Here is a 22,374-nt window from a genome sequence, read left to right as displayed (position 1 = left end):
TTAGTAATATTAAGCTAGAGATAGAGCAGACTGCTTATTATAACGCAAGATAGTATTATTTTAGCAACTGCCTCTAGCTTCTTCTAGAGGTAGAGGAAAATAAAATAAGTCTTAGATATTATATTATATTATAGCTAGATTAAAGCTAGAGGAAGTTTAATATTAATATTAAGACTACTTATAGAAATATAATAATTATTATAGATATAATAGTTAAAGTATAATACTATCTTTAACTTAATAATTTCCTAGTATAAATAGGCCTAAAGCCTATTTAGCTTTAAGCTAGTAGCAGTAGCAGTAGCTAAGATCTAAGTAATATATAAGATATATATAACTTTATAGGTAGAACTAAGCTATATATAGAGTTAGAGCTAGAATAAAGGCAGAAATAGAGATATATATAGACTTACTAGTAACTTTCTAGGACTAGGACTTAGTTATTATTTTGCTCTTAAAGGCACTAGAGGTCTTTACTATAGTTAGCCTCTAGGCAGAGAATAAGCTAGCGCTAACTTAAACTTACTATAACTTTCTCTATATTATTAAATTAGAAAGTAGATATAATAATAGCTACTAATAATAATTAGCAATTTTCTAGAGTTAGGCTTAATATAAAGTAGATATAAAGTATATATATATAAATAGTAGGTTCTAACTATATTTAAAAGCAATAGCAGCAGCAGTAGAGGCAATAAGAATAGTTCTAGCAAGAAGTTAGCTAGAATCTATATAAAGACTAGCTTAAGCTTAGCTAGACAGTAGGTAAGGCTAGTATATTAGTAAGATTTAGCTTTAGTATATATTAAAGGCAAGAGGTTAAAAGAGAAAGAAAAAAGAGAAGGAAGTTAGAGAGAGTCTAGCTAGCTTTATATTTAATAGAAGCTTAAGTTTAGTATAGCAGCTGCGCTAGCTGTAGCTAGCTATAAGGCTAGGAGGTAATTTATATATAAAACAAAAGTAAAGTAAATCTAAATATATAAGCTATTATAGCTAAACACTAGATATTTATGCTAGCAGCTATATAATAGTATAGAACTAAGCTAGCCTACCTCTAAGAGAGCAATAAATATTATACTGCACTAAGATAGTCTATATCCCTAGAGAGTAGAGATAATTAGGGACTAATAGATAGAATAAAGAATTAAGTAGGCGTAGAACAGCTCTAGTATAAAGCTAGAGTTAGGCTATAGCTAGCTGTAAAGCTAAGAGGTAATTTATATATAAAATAGAAGTAAGGTAAATCTAACTATATAAGCTATTACAACTAAATACTAGATATTTATACTAATAGTTATATAACAGCCTAGAGCTAGACTAGCCTACCTTTAAGATAGCAATAAATAATATACTACATAAAGATAAGTTATATCTCTAGAGAGAGAGAACAATTAAAGGCTAGAGAATATAGCAGAAGAATAGACAGAAGCAGTATAGCTTTAGCGTAGAGCTAGAGGTAAACTTAGTTTTTTAGAATATTAGCTCCTTTAGAATATAGCTAGTAAAGCTAGCAATATTTATATATATACAGAAGACAGGCAGATCCTAGCCGGCATAGAGCTAGAGCTGCTCTAGAGAGCAAAAACAAAAGCAGGTAGAGTTTTTCTTTCTACTAAAGAGTTTTCTAGGCTTAATATAAGAAGAAGATATACTAGTTATATAGCTTTATAGCTATCTAGAGTATTTAATATATATGCATTAAACAATAAATTTATTTCACTAAATTTATTTATATATAGTTATATATTAAATAATAAATTTATTTTACTAAATTTAATTATAATTATAAGAGTTTAATTAAATATTTATACTTTAAATAAAAATTTTATTTTATTAACTAAAAAAAACTAGTAATATTCCTAGAGTATTTATTTATTCTATAATGCTAATTTTTTTTTAAAAAAAAAATTTGCTAAGTTATAAGATATTATTATAAGTACTGCTACTAAGCCTTCTATCTATATTACTAGAAGGAGAAGTATATAGATAAGTCTTATTAATAATATTTTTTAGGTTAATCTTACTCTAGGAAGATTTTACATCTAAAGATAGTTAGAATTTAGCAATAATTAATTCTAAATTAGTTTTAAATACTACTTATAATATACTATAGCCTTTTTGCCTGCCTCTAGGTAGTAGTACTAATTCTAAACTTAGCAGCCTTCCTGCTATTTTAGTAGCAAGCAAGAGCCTAACTATATATTATAATAGTTATACTTTATGCCTTATATAAGGCAAGCAGCAATCTATATAGCATTAATATTAAACTCTTTATAAAAAGCATAAACTTAGTAGTCTTTCTGCTATTTTAGTAGTAAGTAAGAGCTTAACTATATATTATAATAGTTATACTTTATGCTTTTTATAAAGTAAGTAGCAACTTATATAGCATTAATATTAAACTATTATAAAATTCTATTAAAATCTAGCTAGAATAAATTATAATTTAATTATAAATTACTTACTCTACTATTCTCTTTATAAAGCACTTTAGGCTTAACTAATGTCTAGCAATTTTAAGATAACTTTATAGATATATAGAGATTTATATTTTTACCAAGTACTAGTTTCTTTAAGTTTTAGTAGAACTCTATATATAAGTTAATTAGTATAGAGTTAAAATTTAATACAAATTAATTATTAATTAATATATAAACAGCTGCTTAGTTATTAGCAGAAGAGAGAGCACTAGCACTTAACTATAATACCTCTACTTTATATACTATAATAAGATGTTTCTTTAATAGATAAGTTAAAAAAAAGTATATATTCTATAAAGTATTAGTATTAAACCTAAATTAAATAACAATTAATTTTAATTAAATTCTAACTTATAATATAATATATATAGCTGTCCTCTATATCTATATAGCAAAAAATCTTACTAACTTTAATAATAAAATTACTCTATATATTAAATTTATAGTTAGAGAGACTAGGCTAACGCCTGCCTTTCTCTCTGCTTATATACTACTAAAATGCTTTCTAGTTTAGAATTTAATTAGAGTTAATTCTAAGTGTATTTAGAATAAATTCTAAAGGGAATACTTATAGATTCTCTATAATGTAATATTATTTTAATAGTACAGCCTTAGTTTAATAAGAGAGCAAGGTATAGAGGAAAAAAAAATTTTAGGAGAGAGCTATAGCTAATATATTAAAATTTCTAGACTTACTTCTTATAAATATTCTATATAATTTAATTACATTTTATAATAATTTTCTGCCTAATTAAAACTTATTTTGCTTTATTTTTTACTCTACTAAGAATAGATTCCTTAAAGAAAATTTAACTAATTAAAATCTATTATGCCCCCTTGTCCCTCTATAGCAATAGTTAGGTCAGGTCAACTATAGTGGTTAGGTCAGCTCAGGTAGGCGAGCAATGGTCGGGTCATCTACACTCTCTGCTGGGACAAAGAAACTGTGGAATAGCAACGTGGGCTTGTGGACGACCAGATGGAGATGCGAGATGGCGAGAGATAAAAATAAATGCAAAAAGAGGAGACCTTGTCACGCGACCTGATTTATTTTCCCCTGCTTATAGAGTACGTACTGCGCGGTCAGTGGTACGTACTCCGTACTTACGTAGCTCAGATTCGCCACCTGTTTGTGTGCTGCGGCTGCCGCCAGCACCAGGAACCAATGGCAAGTCGGGACACGCCCATGCTCCGATGTCATTGTGGACAAAAACTTGGCTGAGCTCGCTCCGCATTGTAAATACTCCACGCGCCGACAAGAAACAGTCAACCTTATTAATAATGTACCACATGGGTTGGAGTGCGACGTACGAAGTACTCCGCAGGATGTGACAACTAGAACTACTAGTATCAAACTTCTTATTAATGAAGTCGCTAGGGTAGTTTATAAAATGTACCCCAGACCGAAGCTGCCTCCATTGCCAATTATGCTGCAGGTCCCTGAGACACCAGTTGGCCTAAAGGGGCTAGCGTGGATGGGCCACGAGCCGCCAAAAAGGGGGAGGAAGGGGCACGACTGGAAGGAGGGAGGGACGGGGGATTGCAGGAATGAGACGAGAGCATTGATTGTCGAGGAAGGGTACCAGACACCGGACGCCGGACGTGCAGGTGCTAGGACTACTACTAGTCACTACTAGGCACTTAAGTAGGTAGGTACCTCTTACTCGACTAACAAGTACCTACTTACTTAACCTAGGTACTTCTTTACAGTTGACCGACCGGCGGGCTGAAAGGCGCCTCCCCATGTCCCGTCACCATCATGCAGGCGGCCTGAGCAACCAGAGTGCCAAAACAGCCCAGCCCAGTTCCTGGTCAGAGTCCAGTGGCTGAAGCGCCCGCCAGCAGGGCCGTTCAACGTTAGCTCCCAGCGACGCATTGGGGGCAGCTGGTGCTGGCCCTCGTATACGGACGGTATCGCCCTCGCGCGCCCCTGGGCCCTAGTCCAAACGTCCAAACGTCCAACGTCCAACGTCCGACGGCCAGCAGCAGAGCAGGGCCTCTTTGTCCCAACCAGCCGCCGCAGTGCCTCCTCCTCAGGCGCGAGCAATATTGTGCCTTTGCTCCCATGTCGCTCCGAGTCCCTTCCTCGATCTTCTCTTCTCCTCTTTCGCCATCACGCGTATTTGCAGCCAGCGAGCCTGGCCGACGGGACGCCAGTGTCCGTGAATAAGGGACATCTGGACTGGGTCCTCGAACAATAAATCAACATTTGACCCAGACGCCTGATCCCCCCCGGGCGACCTTCCTCTGCACGCTTCGACTGACTTTATACTTTTGCTGCGCCGCGACGACACACAGCCCGCGAGACGTCGCCATTCGTTGTCTTCTGGCCAACTCTCCTCTCCTTCTCCTTCTCGTTCTGGCGGCATTGACGACGACACGTACCGTTCCTGCCAGTTTCTCACGTCGCCGAGTACCATATGCAGCAACAACATCGCCGACGCTGCTTTTTTTTTTGTCGCACGCCCGGCTCATCACCAACGCTGCGCCTCCTTTACGCCCCCATACACTAACCAACGACGCAACACCGTGTATATCTCATTTCTCGAATGCATGTGCGATCGAATTAGATAACCACCAAGATCCTATCGGCACAGCCCCGTGGTTATGGAGTAGAACAAACAGAGCTAGCGACCGACATAGTCCCCGTTAAACGTTGGCCACCGCAAGCCTGCGACTTCAACAGAGTAGACCTCGCAACCATTCTATCCTCCACTCACTCTCGCTACCGCAGGCCGGGCCATCTAATCAGATCCTGGATGCGGGCAAAATGCACCGTTTGACGGTGCACGACGAATCCAAGATGCCCGAGCGCCTGAATTTGCTTGACCTGCGGACCGATTCGCACTCGTCTGCCATGTCGTCGAGCTCGAGGCCTTTACGATCCCCGCGCATGCACATGGTTGGTGAAGCGCCGCCAGAGCTGTCTCCTCTCGATGCATTTGCCCTTCAGAGTCGCCTGCTGGCCAAGCAGCTGCAAGAAAGCAACAGGGATGGGAACAGAATGAGCCGACTACCTCCCCTTACCATGCAATCGCCTTTAATCGTCCAAGGCCGATCAGAGTACTTTCGTTCAATGCCAGCAGACTCTGCATCAGATCCCGAATCTCCAGAACTCCCGGCTGGATTCGCTCTCAAAACTGAAATCGAGGACGCATTTTCAAGTGACAAGCGGCCGAGATCGATGCACCCGCGTATGAGCCGGATACGGCCTCCCTCCAATGTTGACGTACCAGCCTTACTCGGACCACTTCCAGATACTCCACGGGGACGACAAATGGGCCCTGTCCGGGGACGAGAAGATATTTTCGGCGCTCGCCATGAGCGTTCACCATCACCCATCCAGAGTGACAGCCAGTCACAATGCGAAAATCACTCCGAGCCATCGCCCGCTTGCAAGAACAATAGCCTACAATCCACTTCTCCACGGCCCGCCCCCGTCTCTGCAGCCTCCACGGAGAGGACGAAGCAAGACAGCTTTGATGAATTGGGCCTTGTGCCGCCGCCGTCTCTCTTCACGAGGCGCTCATCAAGCATTCTCTCCTCCCCCGTTCTCGAAGACGGCGAGAATTCGAGCAACATGGGCAGTTCGCTCCAGTCCTCGCCACGCAAAATGTCCTCTGGCAGTGCCGCCCTGGCAAGCTCTGCGCATTCACCTGCCATGAGTTTATCCTTCAAGAGGTCTCCGTCTGCTGCGTCTGATTCATCCGCTCTCCCACGACCATCTTTCAATTTCTCGCGACCTCTAAGTAGAGCTGACGCACCTGGATTTGACGTACCAACTCGCCAGGCTTCATCAGACAGCCAGCCATCATTCATTCTGGCTGATGATACTGCTCATACTCCTGTGAGCATGCACAGTGAAGCCTTCATGGACCAGCAGACGGACGAAGGTAAAGGTGCTCCATCATACATTTACTCCAAATTTTCTCTTCCAAGAGGCAAAGCGCTTCAGCGAGAAGAACCAAATGCGATCCATTGGGAACAGCCCCTGCTACCACTCAGCAATATTCAATTCAATTATAATGGTGCACCTCCGTCACCTCCGACGCGACCATCTAGTTCATCTGCTAGAACTGTTCCCGATGATGCGATTAGCACGGTTAGCTCAATGACTAGGCCGTCCGTGGACGTTGGTCGAGTAAGCATGGAGAACTCGAGACTGGGAGTCACTGGACTGTTGACTTATCCTCCACGGCCGTCAGTCGACGCGACGCGGAAGTCTGACGACGGTCCCAGGGGGCGAGCCCTGACATCAGCGCTGCACGAGCAACTCCGGGGCAGGACGCCGGCGTCTACGAACACCAGCGACTCGGCCAGCACAGTTCGGCCGCCACCTTCGGCTAGATCCCTGGCTCCAACCGCCTCCGATATCTCGGCAGAGGAACATTTGGCCAAGGGCATCGAGTGCCATGAGAAGGGCTCTTTGAAGGAGTCAACATACCATCTCAGACTAGCTGCGAGGCAGAATTTACCAACTGCCATGCTTCTTTATGCCCTTGCATGCCGACATGGCTGGGGCATGCGGGCTAATCAGCGCGAAGGTGTCGAATGGCTGAGAAAGGCAGCCGAGCATGCGAGCATCGAGATTGCGGATGATGAGGATCAACTAAAGGAGGGTCGTGCTGCCCCAGCTTCTGTGGTTGAGAGAAAGGCGCGCAAGGCCCAGTTTGCCTTGAGCATCTACGAGCTCGGTGTCTCTCACATGAATGGATGGGGTATCGAACAAGACAAATCTCTTGCCCTCCGATGCTTTGAGATTGCTGGAAGTAAGTTTCCACAAACAGAAGACGTGCTTTGCGACATGTCCTTGTTGACCCAAATTTCTTTAGATTGGGGCGATGTCGATGCCCTTGCCGAAGCCGGATTCTGCTACGCCCAAGGGATTGGATGCAAGAAGAACCTGAAGAAGAGCGCCAAGTTTTATCGCATGGCTGAGGCAAAGGGGATGAGCATGGTGGGAAATAGCTGGTAAGTTTGCCAATTTTTGTAGCAAGCGCCGCTCTTTCATTGCACTTGGATGCTGACACCTACCGCAGGATCCATAAAGCCAAGTATAACGACGATGACCAGCCGTCACCAAGCAAAGACAGGAGAAAGACACGCAGCAAATCCCGCACACGCACTATGTTTGGCCTCAAGTCTTGATCAGCATGTAGACGACAACAACCGACCTCGACCTCGACAAAAGCTAGTCGTGCAATCTCTAATGACCTTACCATGACGTTTTCCCCACGCCCATCACATATCCATCTACTCCGGAGTTCAATTTTCTCCCATATTTATGTATATTTTTTTTCTCTTGCGGATCAGCAGCTCTGTCTAGCATGTCTTTACGGGGTTATCTGTCATTGTTTCTAGAGTCGGCATTCAAGCGAGCGGATTCCTTTTCGTCTACCCCTTTTCTTTCACGTTGTACCTGGGCTCTCATGGTCGGTTCGGTGACGAACCTTGAAAGCACGCCAAGTAACTTGAATCTTCCACTCGTGGAATTTACTTCCGAAGCTTCGTGGAAATTTTTCACCACTTTTTGTCGGAATCCTTTCGAGAAATAAAAATAACATTCCCTTTGTCGTTTACATCATCGTTCTGGGAATGGATAGTCGGGACTACCGGCTTTTTTGCGAAGTCTGCCTTGTCCCTTCGTAGTTCGTGTAGGACGAGCACTGTTGCTGTCACTTTAGCGATATTGTTCCTGGGGAACGAATTTTCTTCTTCTTCATCATGTTTTGTCTGTCTTGACTCGTTCCTGGAACGTGGCTCCGGTCGGAGAAGCAAGGGCATTTGTTTATATACCCTGTGGCGGAATGCACAGTATTGGAAGATGAATTGAAAATATTGCACATTATTTAACCTTTGCCAAGATTCGCTTGATTGTCTTTTGATCCTCGCATTTGTCTCACCTACCAAACCAGGAGGACTACAGGCACTGTACCGCGAGGCGTCCGTCACCGAAGGGAAAAACAAGTCGTGTTCGTACTGTTACACGCGTCTACCTCAGATTGCTACTGCTTCTAATTTTCTAACGCACCATCGAACATAATCTTCAAGAGTCGACGTCCATCTTCTCTCCCTCGAGTGGCACTTCCGTAACGGTCACGTAGCGGCCAATCTCATTCTTCTTGATAATCTTCTCGTTGAGCACAGCCGTCGTACCCTTGGGGTACGCATAGCTCTGCAACTTGGCGCTCTTCTCGTTGGGCTTGATGTAGTTCCTCTTTAGCGTCGTCTTGTCCTTGGTAATGATGGCAACATCGACGTTGGAGCCGGAGCCCAAGTCGTTGAAGATGCCGGCCAAGATGGCGTCGCTCGCCAGCTTCACGGCGTCCTCTTGCGTCAGGCGCGGCTTCCACTGGGTCTCGAAGACACTCATGGCGGCCAGGCTACCGCTGCCCATTGTGACGTACGGAAGCTTGTCGGTGCTGCCGTGGGCGTGGACGGTGAAGAGGTGAGTGCCCGTGGGGTCGCAGCCCGCGACGACCAGGTACGCACCAATGTAGCCCTGGTAGCGGAAGAGGTGCTGCTTCAGAAGCGTCATGCAGGTGACGACGCGGGGCTTGCGTCCTGTGGAGAGCGAGTGCAGCTCCAGCTGTGACGAGATGAGGGCCGTGGTGAACTCGGTGTCGGCGGCGGTGCCGGCGCCCGCGCACCAGATCTGCGGCGAGATGTAGTGCAGTTTTTCGCAGTTTTTGTCGGCGACAATGGGACCTGATGTGGCTCGGGTGTCGGCCGCGATCTGGGGACAGATTGCCACTTGTTAGAATGGGGAGTTTGGTCTCTGCGTGTGAAGGAGGAGCTGGGGGCCGGCGTGAGAGGGGTGGTTGGTTTGGCTCCGGGCAGATACGTACGACAACGCCGCCGTCGAATATGCAGCCTACAATGGTTGTGCCCGTGCTGGTGGCCTTGGGGAGAGGCACGCCCCTGTCATGCAGGGCCGCGTTGCGGTTGTAGTTGGAGAAGTCGAAGCCCGGCATGGTGGATGGCCGTCTCCCTGTTCGGTCTGCAGTGTTTCGGCTGCTACACCGATTGACGGTTCGTATCGTGTCTCTGAAGCTGCTTTGGGGCCGGTCGAGCTGGGGAGACGGGGTTTGCCAGAGTGATGGAGGTTCGACGTCGCTGGATGTGGTTGGCGTAGAGGGAGATGGGCGATTGCGAAGGTAGAGAGAGACTTGGATGACGAGGCTAAGAGCTGCCTTCCCAGGTACCGCCAATCTCTACTCCGTAATGGGCGTGCGAGCAAGTGAGCGAACGAACGTGTGGCGCGGCGTAGCTGACTGATCCAAGCTCCTGCACTTGTCCTCCCACGATCACGTGGCTAGTGCCTACCACCCAACTTCTTCAACTTGGAGCTATCAAAAAGTTGGCTTCAAAGGTCGTCGCGACAGAGTTGCCGCCGGTGCGCTGTCCTTTCTTGCTTTTCATCCGTTGCTTTACTACCGACCATCTTCCCGCGTGCACCAACACCGCGATTGATTCTACTTTAGTGGCTGCAGACACTAGGTCAGACGGTTGGTAGGAAGTGGTCGCGTTACTTGCCGTGCCGCGGCCTCGCACCTGTGTCTCTGTGACACTGCCATGCTTTTTGCAGCCCACTTTGATGCTTTGGAGAGCGAATACATTCCCGCCCACGAGGGATTGTTCTAATACGAATTCGATATCGAAACAACGTTGCTCGTGCACATACTGGATTTGCTGAACTACGAGCACTCTCGAACAGGCTACTATCTGCGCCGCAAGCATGTCTTTTGGCTTTGGAAATACTGCAAATACTCTTGGTAGTGGTGCAGCTGGAGCAGGAGAGGTATCTCTGGGGCCCGAGTTGGAGACTATACAGACCGAGGTAAGAGCTTATTTTTTGTTTTTTTCTCTTATAACATAGGACATACCGGTCCTTGTGCAACGATCGCGAGGATGGCCGACTGATGCTTTGCGGCTGCAGGGTCTTGGATTCCTGCCTCTGGCTGGCGAGGCCAAGGTTCGCCTGACCTCACCATGGATTACTTTACCAGTTGCGACGTCGAGCCTGCTCAGTATCGCCTCCCGAAAGGGCCTTGTGGCTGCCGCCGGCCCTGACGAAGTGATTATTGCTACGACCGAGTCCGTTCGAAAGGCTTTCAGCTCCCCAAAGGAAGGCAACTCTGAAGTTCGCGCCTTCGAAGCGCAACTCAGAATCCCCATGTCTATGCGGATTTCGCATCTTGCTTTTACTGCAGACGAGAATTATTTAATATTGTCGGCAGAGACAGGTGGCGGCCTTGCGGTTTATGAGGTGCAGAGCCTGCTCCAGCGGTCACCTAATTCCGCTTTTGAGCTGTCCACGAATGGCGAGTCACTGAGGTACATGGTTCCCAATCCCGTGTCGGAGAAATCCGAGCTCTGTGCCGTCGTGACCAGCAATGGAAATTTGTACATGGCAAATTTCAAAGAGCGGAAGTTGAGTGGTCCCCTGAAAACTCAAGTCACTTGTCTCAGCTGGAGCGCCAAGGGCAAGCAGCTTTGCGCTGGTATGGCTGATGGGACAATCTCTCAGATGACTCCTGAGGGCGAAGGGAAGGGAAATATTCCCAAGCCTCCAGACATAAAGGACTCTCATGGTATGGACATGATGTTGAACGTCCTCTCTTCTACAACATATGCAACTGACATCGAATTTCCAGTATCTTCCCTCGTATGGTTGGAGAATAATTTGTTCCTTGTCATCCACACCACCACAAACGAGTCACTGGCTAGCGCTGTATATCATATTATCAGTCGCCAAGCGCCATCGTCATTTACCTTTCAGAAACTGACGGATCCCGTGGAGCCCTTTGGCAAGGCCGAAACCGCTCACCACTCCATCTTGCGATTAAGGGACTTCTTAGACCTGCAAGACCTTCTTATCGTATCCTCTACTGCCACAACAGAAGTCGGTATTTTGACAAGGTCGAAGACGCCGTTGGCCAACGACAAGCCTGCAGACTCCATCACAAATGTATTTACTACCACTGAATTCTTGGAGGATACAAGACGACCAACATTACCTATGACAAATGCCATGTATGACTCAGTGTCTGTTGGCGTAGCTTTGGATCTTTCCAGCAGGGATCAGGTTTACAAGCCTATCCCATCAAACGAAGAACTAGACCAGTCCCCAGGACCTCTACCCGGGTTCTGGGCTCTTACTAATGAAGGTGTTCTTTGTTCATGGTGGATAGTCTATAACGAAGCAGTTAAGAAGGGGAAAAACTATCCTGGTCTGGCAATCATGGATAGTACATCGCAACCTGAACTAAGCGCGACGCCTGCTGCATCAACAGCTTCTGCCTCTCCTTTTGCCGCTGCCTCAACTCCTTTTGGTTCGTCTGCGACACCAACCGCAACTTCTGCCTTCGGAACTTCCTCGCAGCTGGGACAGAAATCTTCGCCGTGGGGGGCCGCAGCGACGACACCAACAGCTCCCACAGGCGGCGCTACATTTGGCTCCAGCACTTTTGGCAGCTCGCCGTCTGGCACAGGCCCAGCATTTGGTAGAACCAGCTCCTTGGGCTTTGGTCAATCCTCGCAATTGGGCATGAGAACGTCGCCCTGGGCCTCTGGCGCTGGTTCGAAGCCTGCTTTTGGACAGTCAGGTTTCTCTAGCCTAGCCAGTGGTGGCAACAGTCAAAGTCCCTTCGGCGCTGCCATATCCACTTCCACCAACACCAATGCAGAATCATCTGCAGAACCATCCACAGCAATGTCAACCGGCGGCTTCTCAGCATTCTCTTCCCAGGGTGGCTTTTTATCATTGGGTGGCAACAACAGCAGCCCAGGCGGATTCGGGAAGGGCAGTATGTTTGGCACAGGCGCTTTTGGCACCCCAACCAAATCGAGTACCTCAGCAGACACCGCTTTTCCTGCTAAACAAGATGACAAGCCACTCGCAAACCCATTTGCGTCATCTACACCGTTCAAGCTAGAATCGTCTTTCAAGCCCGACCCGTTCCAAAAGGATTCGAACGAGATCGAGATGGCTTCTACTACCTTTGGCGGGTCGATGTTTGGAAGCGCATTCGGATCGGCTCTGGGGGATGCCGCCGCCAGCAAGCCCAGTGAAGCCACACCTTTGGCCAAGGATGAAGACATGGACACTGCTGAAACCACTGATGAGACTTCTCAGATCAAGCCACGGTCGATCTTCGCCTCCCAACAACCCCAAGAATCTACTACTCCAACAACAACTCCCGCACCTGCCAGATTTAGCTTCGCTACTACGTCAACTCCAGGAACCTCACTGTTTGGACCAGCGACTAAAACGGAAACACCCTCTACCGGCTTATTTGGCACGCCCAAAGATACACCCAAGCCTGGCGGGTTTTCTCTGTTTGGTTCGTCCACAGCTACTGATTCAACTGTGACGGAACCGAAGGTCAAAATCGAAGGGCAAGAGGAGCCCCCCCTGCCACCTGACACAACAAGCAAGGCTTCGTTTGCTATGGGCGGCTCCTCATCTTCCTCGGCAACATCTAATCCTAGCCAGCTATTTGGATCAACTGCTGCGCGTTCGAAGCCAGATATCAATCTTCCGTCATCCGGTTCTACAACCCCGAAACCCTCCTTAGCCCCAGTAGATGTTTCTGCCACGTCAACCTTTCCCAAAACGATCAAACAATCGCAACTCCGCTCCATGACTGACGTAAAGGCTACCGAGTCTGTCGAAAACCCTACAGTCGTTGAGGATGCTCCACTGCCACCCGACTTCACCAGGAAGTCTTCAACTCAGACCTCACTTCCTGCTGACTCAGCCAAGGACATTGATGCGCCTGCGGCATCAGGGTTCGTCCTGCCAAAGGCACCTTCGAAGGGGCCATCGAGTGTACCCTCTCTCCCGGAGACTACCGATGAGGACCAGAGTGAATTGGGTGAGGATGAGGCCTCGGAAGGAAGCGGCGTCGATGTTGCAAAGGATTTAAGTCCCGTCACCAGTGGTGTGGTTGTCACGCCTGGCTTCACCCCCCAAAGCTCGTTCGGCGGCATTGCAGGGGCGACTCCGGCCACTGCCCGACCAGAAGGCAGATCTCGTCCACTTTTCGGAGAAATCGGTCTCAGTCGCGGTGCGCCCGTCTTTCCCAAGCCAAGTCAGGCGAGCCCTCGCTCGCCTAGTCCTGTGCGTGGTACTGTTCCCCAGAGAGTGATTCGATCCGATGCCACACGGTCGGTTAGTGCACCGGGGATGGCATCACAGATTCTTGGACCGAAGCAGTCTCAGATGCACCCTGGCAGCTCCATAATCAGCGACAGGGAGAAACAGCCGCGAAGCCAGGATCCATTCATGCTCCAGCATAGACGCATGAGAGAGCGGCAAGAGGCGGAAGAGACTCAGCTTCTGGTCGACGATGAGGATGACGAAATGCAAAAGGTGCTCTCTTCAGATGTTGAAGGCACCTTGCAACTTGATGAATTCATTGCGCATTCGAATGTTGCCCCGCCTGCGAAAGAGAGTGTTCCTTCTCAAGTGGAAGCTGTGTATCGTGATATTAACTCTATGATTGATACACTAGGACTCAACGCGCGGGCGGTCAAGGCATTCACAAAAGGCCACACTGAGAATGCGGCGGAGGCTGGGCGGAGTAAACAAGATCTTGAGATTCCGGATGACTGGGTTCTTTGCGAGATTAATGAGCTGGGCGAGGTCCTCGACAACGAGTTGCATGCAGATCTCGAGAATGGTCGCGTGCTAGACCTGGACGACAAGTTGGACGCTTGTCAGGACTTGTTGCGAGATATGCAACGACTACGAGCCAAGCAAGAAGACCTCAAAAGAGTCATCATGACTCGAATGGACCCAGAACAAGTCGAACAAGCACGGACGTTGCCCCTAAGCTCCGAACAAGCTGCTCAGCAGAACGAATTACGGAGGGAGTTTACCAACTTTACGACGCTTCTGACAGAAGCAGAGGAGGCATTGACTCTTCTGAAGACCAGAATCACAGCTGTATCAAGCTCGTCAGGCAGGGGAATCACCAATGTGCCCACAGTCGAAGCGGTTATGCGCACCATTTGCAAAATGACCTCCATGGCAGAAAAGCGAAGCGGAGATATCGACGTGTTGGAAACGCAGCTGCGTAGGATGAGACTCGGATCAGCAAGTCGTGAGGCATCTCCAATGGTGACGCCACAAGCAAGGAAAAGCATCATAATGTCCCCAGACTCAACTCCGTCTCGCAACGTGCGTCAAAGCCTCACGATGTCATCTGGCGCTGTGTCACTGCACGCGGCGACGAAGGGCACGCCGCCAAGAAAGAAGCTAAGCGGGTTCAGCAAGGAAGAGAAGAAGGATTTAATGGAGACTCGGGCCAGGCGCCAGGCCGTATTGGCAAAGTTGAAAGACAGTATAGGCAAACGAGGCGTTAACGTATGGAACATGGAAGATATTGAATAAGCGGCCACTGAGACTTGTCGGCGAAGCTATTTTAAGGAGCATGAAGGACCACAAATGTATTTTAGGAGTATAACGATAATGTATGATACTAAGACTATTTCATTACCGCAAATACTTTGCAGAGAGGTTGAGTGAGAAACTGGTGGGATCCGCCGTGGGAAGTTGTGTCACTATTTTATGTGGGTATGCCTGCCGCCTTGTTTATACTACTAATGACAAGTTCAAGCTTGTGGGGCGGTGAATTCAGTCCCCGCCTGGTTTGGTCGGGAGGTGGGGCCCAGCGAGCTTTGGCTGCACTCACCTTTTTTTTCTCTTTAACCCGAACCCTGGCCCGACGACTAGGAGGGGATACGAAAATTTCCACACGCACGCTCAGGACGTACAACCAACATCCTCGGAAAACTTGCCATTGACGCATGATACCCAGTCATGGCTCCGGGAAAGATGGCCAGCTGGCGAAGCACGCCAAGTGCTGAGGAGAAAGAGCGACGCAACGTATGTTTTCCCTCTGTAACGTTCATCTTGGCGGCATCTAGCCGCTCTTTGAAGCTCAAGATGACGGGAACCACGTCGTTTCCAAACTCGAGCTAACCAGGCCGCCTGCCGAGATAGACCGTGGGTATCAACCTCGAGACTGTGACCGACGTGACCTCTGTCGATTACCCGGGCCACTTCCCCGGCGAGGACCACGCCTATTCTCTCGACCGCTTCCGAGCCGGCTTCTCCGTCAAGTTCCACCACAACGACGCCAACGACGCTTCCTTCTCCCTCGTGGGCCTCGACGCCTCCCTAGCCAATGCCTTTCGTCGCATCCTCATCGCCGAGATCCCTACCCTAGCCATCGAAAACGTATACATCGAGAACAACACGTCGGTGATACAGGACGAGGTGCTCGCCCATCGGCTGGGCCTGATCCCCTTCAACGGCGGCCGCGACGGCCTCAGGAACTTTCTCAGGTGGCACAAGAAGCCGGAGCCGGGAGAGGACCCCTACGCCGGCTGCTTCGACTGGAACACGGTGCGCCTGGAGCTCAACGTCGCCTGTACCGTGGATCCGGACGCCGCGCCCGACGAGCGCGACCCCCTCAGGGCGTTCCGCAACGCGCACGTCTACGCGAGGGACATTAAGTTTGTCCCCACGGGCAGGCAGGTCGAGTTCTTCGGCGGCGAGGACGCCATCGCCCCTGTCAACCCGGACGTTCTCATTGCCAAGCTGCGGCCGAGGCAGGCCATCAACTTGTCGATGCACATGCACAAGGGTATCGGCGCGGACCATGCCAAGTTCTCCCCCGTCGCCACCGCCTCGTACCGTCTCATGCCGACGATCAAGATCCTCAAGCCTATTTTGGGCGCCGACGCCGACAAGTTCGCCAGGTGCTTCCCGCAGGGGGTCATTGGCCTGGAAAAGGTCACGCAGGCAGAAGCCAAGAGGGCCGGGAGTGGCTACGAGGGCCACGCCGGTGAGAAGAAGGCCGTGGTCAAGGACGCCATGAAGGATACCGTGAGCAGGGAGTGTCTGCGACATGCCGAGTTCGAGGGCAAGGTGAAGCTCGGCAGGAGGCGGGACCACTTTATCTTTTCCATCGAGAGCACTGGTCAGTGGGATAGTGACGAGCTGTTCGTGGAGGCGGTAAAGCACATGAAGATGAAGTGTAAGAAGCTGGAGCAGCAGGTCGTTAACATGGCACGGTGAGATTTTGATTTTGTATGGGAGCAAAGGGTCCGAATGCAGGCATCATGACTGGAGTTTCTGTATATTATGGCTGGCTTTTTTTTTTTTCCTTTTTTGGTTTGTGAACTGCGCTGCAGTCTTTGGCCCTCGTGTCATGGGTAGAGAGAGTGGCAAGATACCATGGTGTTGAATTTCTGCACCTGCACCGCGTTTCCTAGGAATATATTAGCGGTCAGAAGATATTGCCAAAAAACATCGGTATACACAGTTTCATCATGTCCCATTGTGTGTGAAGCCCTGGCGCCGATATTTATAACAATGATATATCTGCACCAAATGTCTAGCGTTATGTGATCCGTGTCTGGAGCACGCGTAGTCCTGGCATATTCGACAAGTATAGACCCCGATATACTCGTTCCTTTTCCCCACTCTCTCTTGGTCACGACAATGCATTTTGTAATGATCCAAAACAGGTCTACGCCTCCTTGAACTTCAAGTAAAAGTTAAACTCGAGTGGGAAAGCCGGATCAGTGACAACGACCTGCTGCCCATCTATCAGCCCCAACTCGATGATTGACTTGCCCAGATTTGGTCGTGTCTGCTCCTCCAGCCCCGGCGGAAACTGCATGTACAACGTCCTGCCTTCGGCCCGAATAGATGGCTTCTTTAGCTGCGCCTCGGGCCTCGTGGAAAACGAGTCCAAGAGCTCGAGTAGAGTGACCTTGGGATCAACTTCCAGTGGACGGGCCTTTCTGCCACAAACAGGACAGTCCTCTTTCTTCTCGTGCTTGAATGTATATGTGTAGATGCCGTCGTTGCCAGAATACATCATGTAGTTGTTCTCGAAGCCCAGGCACGGGGCGGAGTTGGTAGCGATTTTGAACGCTTCATTGCAGCAGGACGCCGCAATGATGGCATTTGTCGATGCTATTGCGGGGATGATGTTTTTGATGGTGCCCTGCGTGAGGGAGTATGTCACGCCCGATATGCCATACTCCTCGGCGCGAGTGAGCGCCTTCTGGTACAGCCAGGTAACGTGCTCCGGGTCGTCCTTGTCCAGGCTGGGGAACGGCTTCTCCTCCTCCCACGCGATGACGTGCGCCCACTCGATGCAGTGCTCTGGCTGGCGCGGGATGGAGGCGATGGTGCAGAGGGGGACGGCGGGGCGGGGCGCGTGCATGTCGAGTTGGCATTCTATGCAGGATGTGATGGAGGGCAAAATCACGCGGGTCTGACCCTTGAATCCTTCTGTGCCGCCGTCGATGAGCGGCTTGATCGAGTCTGGGTCGGCTTCGTGTTCCTCTGCGATGGAGACAAGCATGGCGTTGATCCACCTGCGTGCTTCGATGGAGTCGAGGCCGCAGATGACGAGCTGGAATTGCTTGTAGAAGGTGTCGTCAAAGTCTTGGATCCTGTTGTTGTGGGCGGTGATGCTGACGCCCTTTACGCGGTTTTGTACGAACCTGGCCGCCACTTCGGCCTTGTACTTGCCTACGTCTGAGCTGCGGAAGAGGAATTGTCTATTCAGGTTGGAGATGTCGATTGTGTCTGGCGTGAAGGCTGGTCAGTGTGGGGGGAGTTGGAGAGTGATAAAGGCGGACGAGGAGGGAGTTGTGTGTAATACCCATGTCTATTACGTGAATGTCTTTGAATTTGGACATGGCGAGGTTTTTGAGGATTTCGCATCCTAAGCCTCCTGCGCCTCTGGGACGGTACTGGTGAGTGACAGACATGATGTGTGCTCGTGGCTGAGTAAAACGTACATGACGCTGGTGTGCGAGCAACGTTAGCTGTGACTCTTGGGTGTGTCGATGTATCAAGATTCAAAGCGCGACTCACAGGACTTTGATCTTTTCAAATTGCGCCAAGAACTCCTCCGATGTGGCCTCTGGATCAGTAAACGGCCCTGGGGTTCGTCGAATATGATCGAGGTACTTCCTATTCATGTTGTCAGGACTCGGGAGCTCTGGGACTTGAAGCTTGCTCGAAATTTACGCACCATCTTGCCTCCTCATTTACGGTACTAGCACCTGGCGTGGACTGAGCAGATACGCTCATCTTATCATTCACTTGCCATACGTCGCCTCGTAGGATTTTGGCCCTACAGGCAGGGGAGGAGAAGGAACAGAACAGAGAGACGAAGAGGAAGAGGGGAGGGAGAGAGAGTGAGAGAGAGAGAGCCGCGCTGGGTGGTGCACTGAGCAGTGAGCAGTCACTCAGAGGTACCTACGTTAAGCACGGAGTACGGAGTAGGTACCTCGGTCAGTTGGTCGTTGACTTGTCGGCGCAGGGTGGGGCACGCAACATGAACTTTCACCTCTGCACTTCCCATGCTCGCTCCGGACCATCAAGCACACCTTGAACTTTGAAAGCCATCGTAAAACGCAGCACATGACGATACACGCCTCGTACTCTCTAATGATCTCCGGCTTGTAACTTCGGACCGGACAAGCTGGTCAGCCAGCATGGCTGAGCTACTCACCCCGGTGAGGACGACGTACTTGCGCACGAGGAAGGATGGCGAGTCGCCACCAGTACAAGCTCGACCAGCTACGGAGGCACGCGCGGTTTTGAAATCCCCCAAAGCCCTCTCTGCGGACGATGCTTTGTCAGTCCTGAAGAGTCAGCCAGACTATGATTCGTTGATTGCCGTCCTTCGATTTCTCACCGAGAAGGACGTGTCTTCCGAGTTTAGTATTCACGTGCCCGGTCCCAAGAGTGCTGCCATCATCCATGTCCTGGTATCGGAAATCGTGCCGAACTACTGGACTTTACTACAGCAAGGTCCGTCAGCAAAGGAGGGGGAATCATTTGCTTCGACACCCGCTGACGCTGCGTTCCTGACTTCGAGTCTGCAGAGTGTCGCTGGCATCAACGCAGTAGTAGGACACATTAAAGCCCTGGTTCAGGAATTCAAACTCGCCAAGAGAGATATCAAGCGGCCTGATATTGACCTGAACCTTCAGCTGTTTTTGCATCTCTTGTCCGTGCTGTTGGACGGAGACGACTCGATTCGACGACTTTGGCAATCTTCAACGGCTGGTTTAGCGGATGCAGTTTCGAAGAAAGTTCAGTCCCAAACTCTGATCTCCTTGGTATCTAGTGGCAGAATCATCTCCATTTGCGCCGAGGCTTCGGATATCATTGCCGACCAAGGCAGCCCTATCCGTGGTCGATGGCTCGTAAGCGGTGTTGAGTATAGCAAATGGATAGGCCGAAACATTACAACATGGGTCAGTGTTCCATTGGACGGTGCTGAGCTCCAGGCTTGTCTTGAAGTGTTTCAAAGATCCTTGTCCTTGGGATATGCAGGCAAGAAGTCCTCTCTTCACCACGACAATGAATGTCCTGCCTAACGCTGTATAGAGACCTTGGTTGCTGTCATCATCGATGAGCTTCTGCTGTCTGAAGCCCCATCTGTTGGAGCATTCTCCCAAGTTTGTTTTCACAAACCACAGACATCCAAGAAAGTAATATACACACTCCTGGAACATCTGTCACAGAAGTTCTTGAATCAGTTGGTTCTGGAAGATACGAAACCGGTTGAGGAGATCTCTGCTGTTGCTGGCGTACTCGATGCTGTCATACAGAATGACGCCGGCCGCAAAACTCACCTCTTGACTTGGTGCTGCAGTCCGTCTGGGGCTGGGCTAGGCTATGGGATCGGTATTCGTCGAGCTGTGGTGGCTGTTTTGGCAAAGGACAAAGGGGGAATTACTTCACTTCTGGAGAAGAGCTTGAACCAGTTCGGAGACGAACTTTACATCAAACACACTGCAATTCTGCAGCAAGAGGGTGAGCCTCCCATGGCCCAAACCACGCTCAGTTCACGGTGCGCTGACTGTTACCGCAGCCCACGCCCAAGTATTGCTGCTCAGTGCTTCATATGTAGCAAAGTTCTGTCCCATAAAATTTACCAAGCTTCTCCGCTCGGGAAGCTATTTACGAACAATATCTAATCGGATTGCCTCCACCAATGCGAGAGCCCGCTTTTTGGGCATGTGCGTGGGAGAAGCCCTGTCCGCCCTGGTAGACAACAACACGAAGAAGCTCGATTTTCACATGGATGAAATGGAATCCGCAGAAGCACAATGGCTTAAAGGCCTTAGTCAAGTCTCAGACCCTGTTGGGCCTGTTCAGTCGCTCTTGTCTAGCCTGCCGCTCTCACAAAAGCCAACGAAACCGCCCCAACAGCCATTTCAGAAACAGCAATTCAAGAAGAAACAAAGACACAAACCCACTGTTAGCGAGCCAGTCCCAAAAGCCATAATTGAAGAAGTTGACTCGTCCGACGACGAAGTTGATAATCTCCCGACTGCAGCCAAGTCTTCAGATGACGAAGATTCGGACGACGATCCAACCTTGATCCAACGGAACAAGCCTAAACCTCCAGTCTATGTCCGTGACCTCATCGCTTTCCTTCGAGACTCGGAATCATACGACAAACAGAAACTCGCAGTGCAAACAGCGCCCGCGCTAATTCGCCGGAAAGCCGATTACGGCGCTGAAGTTAGCTCCCACGCTGAAGAGATTGCACGACTCCTGGTCGGCCTCCAGGATAAATTCGAAATTGCAAACTTTGAAGACCTGCGTCTTCAGAGCATGATCGCCCTGGTGATTGCTCAGCCCAAATCCATGGCACCGTGGTTCGCTCGCACTTTCTTCGAAGGCGACTATTCCCTCTCACAACGAAGCTCAGTTCTTGTCACACTGGGACTATCGGCACGCGAACTGGCTGGTCTCGAAACCTCGGAGTATAAGTCGTCATCGTCATTCCCCTCAAAACGACTCCCCGAAAAGCTTGAACAACTTTACCTAGAGTCCGCAACTCCCTCTGGTCAGCCGTCCTCATCCAATATCAAAGCGCTCCCCCTCAATGCCATCAACAGGATTGCCCAGTCCCTCACAGCCACTTTCCTCGCCCCCCTTGCCGCCGAAGCCGCCGACGCGAACACTGGACCCGACGCTCTGAAGCTTGAAACCTGCGCCGCGCGGTACAAGTCCAGGTCCCGGAACAGACCTCGCATTCGTGCGATACCAAATACCACCGCCGCTATTCTAGCGACGTACTTCTTCTCCCCGCTTACGGCACACTTTCAATTTGCGCTGCGCTACTCCAAACCCGTCGTTCTCAATCCCTCCATGCTTGCGCTCTATCTCCAGACTCTGGGTATTATCGTGAATGCCGCCGGTCCGTCGACACTGCCCCTGCCGCAGCTTACCTCTGAACTATGGGACTTGCTATTGCGGACAAGAGTCCATGTGTTAGGGGACCTGGGCGCCCTTAAGGGCTGGCTGCTAGCCTTGTCGGTACTGCTGGAGGTAAATGCGGACAATATGCGGCGAATATGCGAGGAGCAAGGCAGGGAGGTTGTAGAGTCGCGTGAATGGGTATCAGGCGTATTTGAGCAGACGCACGGAGATGATGGTGGCGAGGAGAATGACGTCAAGATGCTGGCGGCGGGGGTCTTGATCAAGCTGAGCGAGGCTATTGAGCAGTATCAGGCCCTACTGCTGGGGGACCTTCTTGGATACGGCTGAACCAATCTCGGTTACACACTGCGATAAAGTAGCAGACAAAAGGAGATGGGCAAGATTTTGTTCATGCCATGAAGAAGTGCTCCCAGAGCTACGCTCATCACAATGGAAAACGCCTAGCTACACCCCAAGTACAATCCTTCCGAGGAAGACATCAGACTCCGTGCGAAAGCATATAAAATAGCAAAGTGTACTCGCCCCCTCCCGGCAATCTCATGCATCGTGCTACATGGTCCATGCTGTTCCAGCCCCGTGACCCCTTTTACCGCTCAAGAAGAGTCATTC

The 22,374-nt window shown here is 49.4% G+C and overlaps 6 protein-coding genes across 6 annotated transcripts; 4 read left to right on the top strand and 2 right to left on the bottom strand.

Annotated features, from left to right (window-relative positions):
* Positions 1-5,250: 5,250 nt before the first annotated feature.
* On the top strand, positions 5,251-7,628 carry MAM_05773 (Tetratricopeptide-like helical; the record flags this gene model as incomplete). The annotated part of the gene is made up of 3 exons (XM_040824571.1): positions 5,251-7,249; positions 7,313-7,451; positions 7,520-7,628. 3 exons carry the CDS (start codon positions 5,251-5,253, stop codon positions 7,626-7,628), a joined length of 2,247 nt encoding a protein of 748 aa, XP_040677550.1.
* Positions 7,629-8,526: 898 nt separating this feature from the next.
* MAM_05772 (proteasome subunit beta type 7 precursor) lies at positions 8,527-9,454 on the bottom strand (the record flags this gene model as incomplete). Its single annotated transcript, XM_040824570.1, has 2 exons — positions 8,527-9,216; positions 9,329-9,454. The coding sequence occupies 2 exons, from the start codon at positions 9,452-9,454 to the stop codon at positions 8,527-8,529; spliced, it is 816 nt and encodes a 271-aa protein (XP_040677549.1).
* A 764-nt stretch (positions 9,455-10,218) lies between these two features.
* On the top strand, positions 10,219-14,880 carry MAM_05771 (nuclear pore complex subunit Nup159; the record flags this gene model as incomplete). Its single annotated transcript, XM_040824569.1, has 2 exons — positions 10,219-10,320; positions 10,360-14,880. 2 exons carry the CDS (start codon positions 10,219-10,221, stop codon positions 14,878-14,880), a joined length of 4,623 nt encoding a protein of 1,540 aa, XP_040677548.1.
* A 429-nt stretch (positions 14,881-15,309) lies between these two features.
* Positions 15,310-16,572, top strand: MAM_05770 (DNA-directed RNA polymerases I and III 40 kDa polypeptide; the record flags this gene model as incomplete). Its single annotated transcript, XM_040824568.1, has 2 exons — positions 15,310-15,375; positions 15,493-16,572. The coding sequence occupies 2 exons, from the start codon at positions 15,310-15,312 to the stop codon at positions 16,570-16,572; spliced, it is 1,146 nt and encodes a 381-aa protein (XP_040677547.1).
* A 454-nt stretch (positions 16,573-17,026) lies between these two features.
* MAM_05769 (Molybdenum cofactor biosynthesis, MoeB) lies at positions 17,027-18,609 on the bottom strand (the record flags this gene model as incomplete). Its single annotated transcript, XM_040824567.1, has 3 exons — positions 17,027-18,071; positions 18,391-18,489; positions 18,551-18,609. The coding sequence occupies 3 exons, from the start codon at positions 18,607-18,609 to the stop codon at positions 17,027-17,029; spliced, it is 1,203 nt and encodes a 400-aa protein (XP_040677546.1).
* Positions 18,610-19,016: 407 nt separating this feature from the next.
* Positions 19,017-22,092, top strand: MAM_05768 (uncharacterized protein; the record flags this gene model as incomplete). The annotated part of the gene is made up of 3 exons (XM_040824566.1): positions 19,017-19,784; positions 19,920-20,346; positions 20,405-22,092. 3 exons carry the CDS (start codon positions 19,017-19,019, stop codon positions 22,090-22,092), a joined length of 2,883 nt encoding a protein of 960 aa, XP_040677545.1.
* Positions 22,093-22,374: the final 282 nt, after the last annotated feature.

Source organism: Metarhizium album (assembly GCF_000804445.1).
Source record: "Metarhizium album ARSEF 1941 chromosome Unknown scaffold_15, whole genome shotgun sequence".
NCBI lineage: Eukaryota > Fungi > Ascomycota > Sordariomycetes > Hypocreales > Clavicipitaceae > Metarhizium > Metarhizium album.
This window is presented reverse-complemented; position numbering and strand designations above follow the sequence as displayed.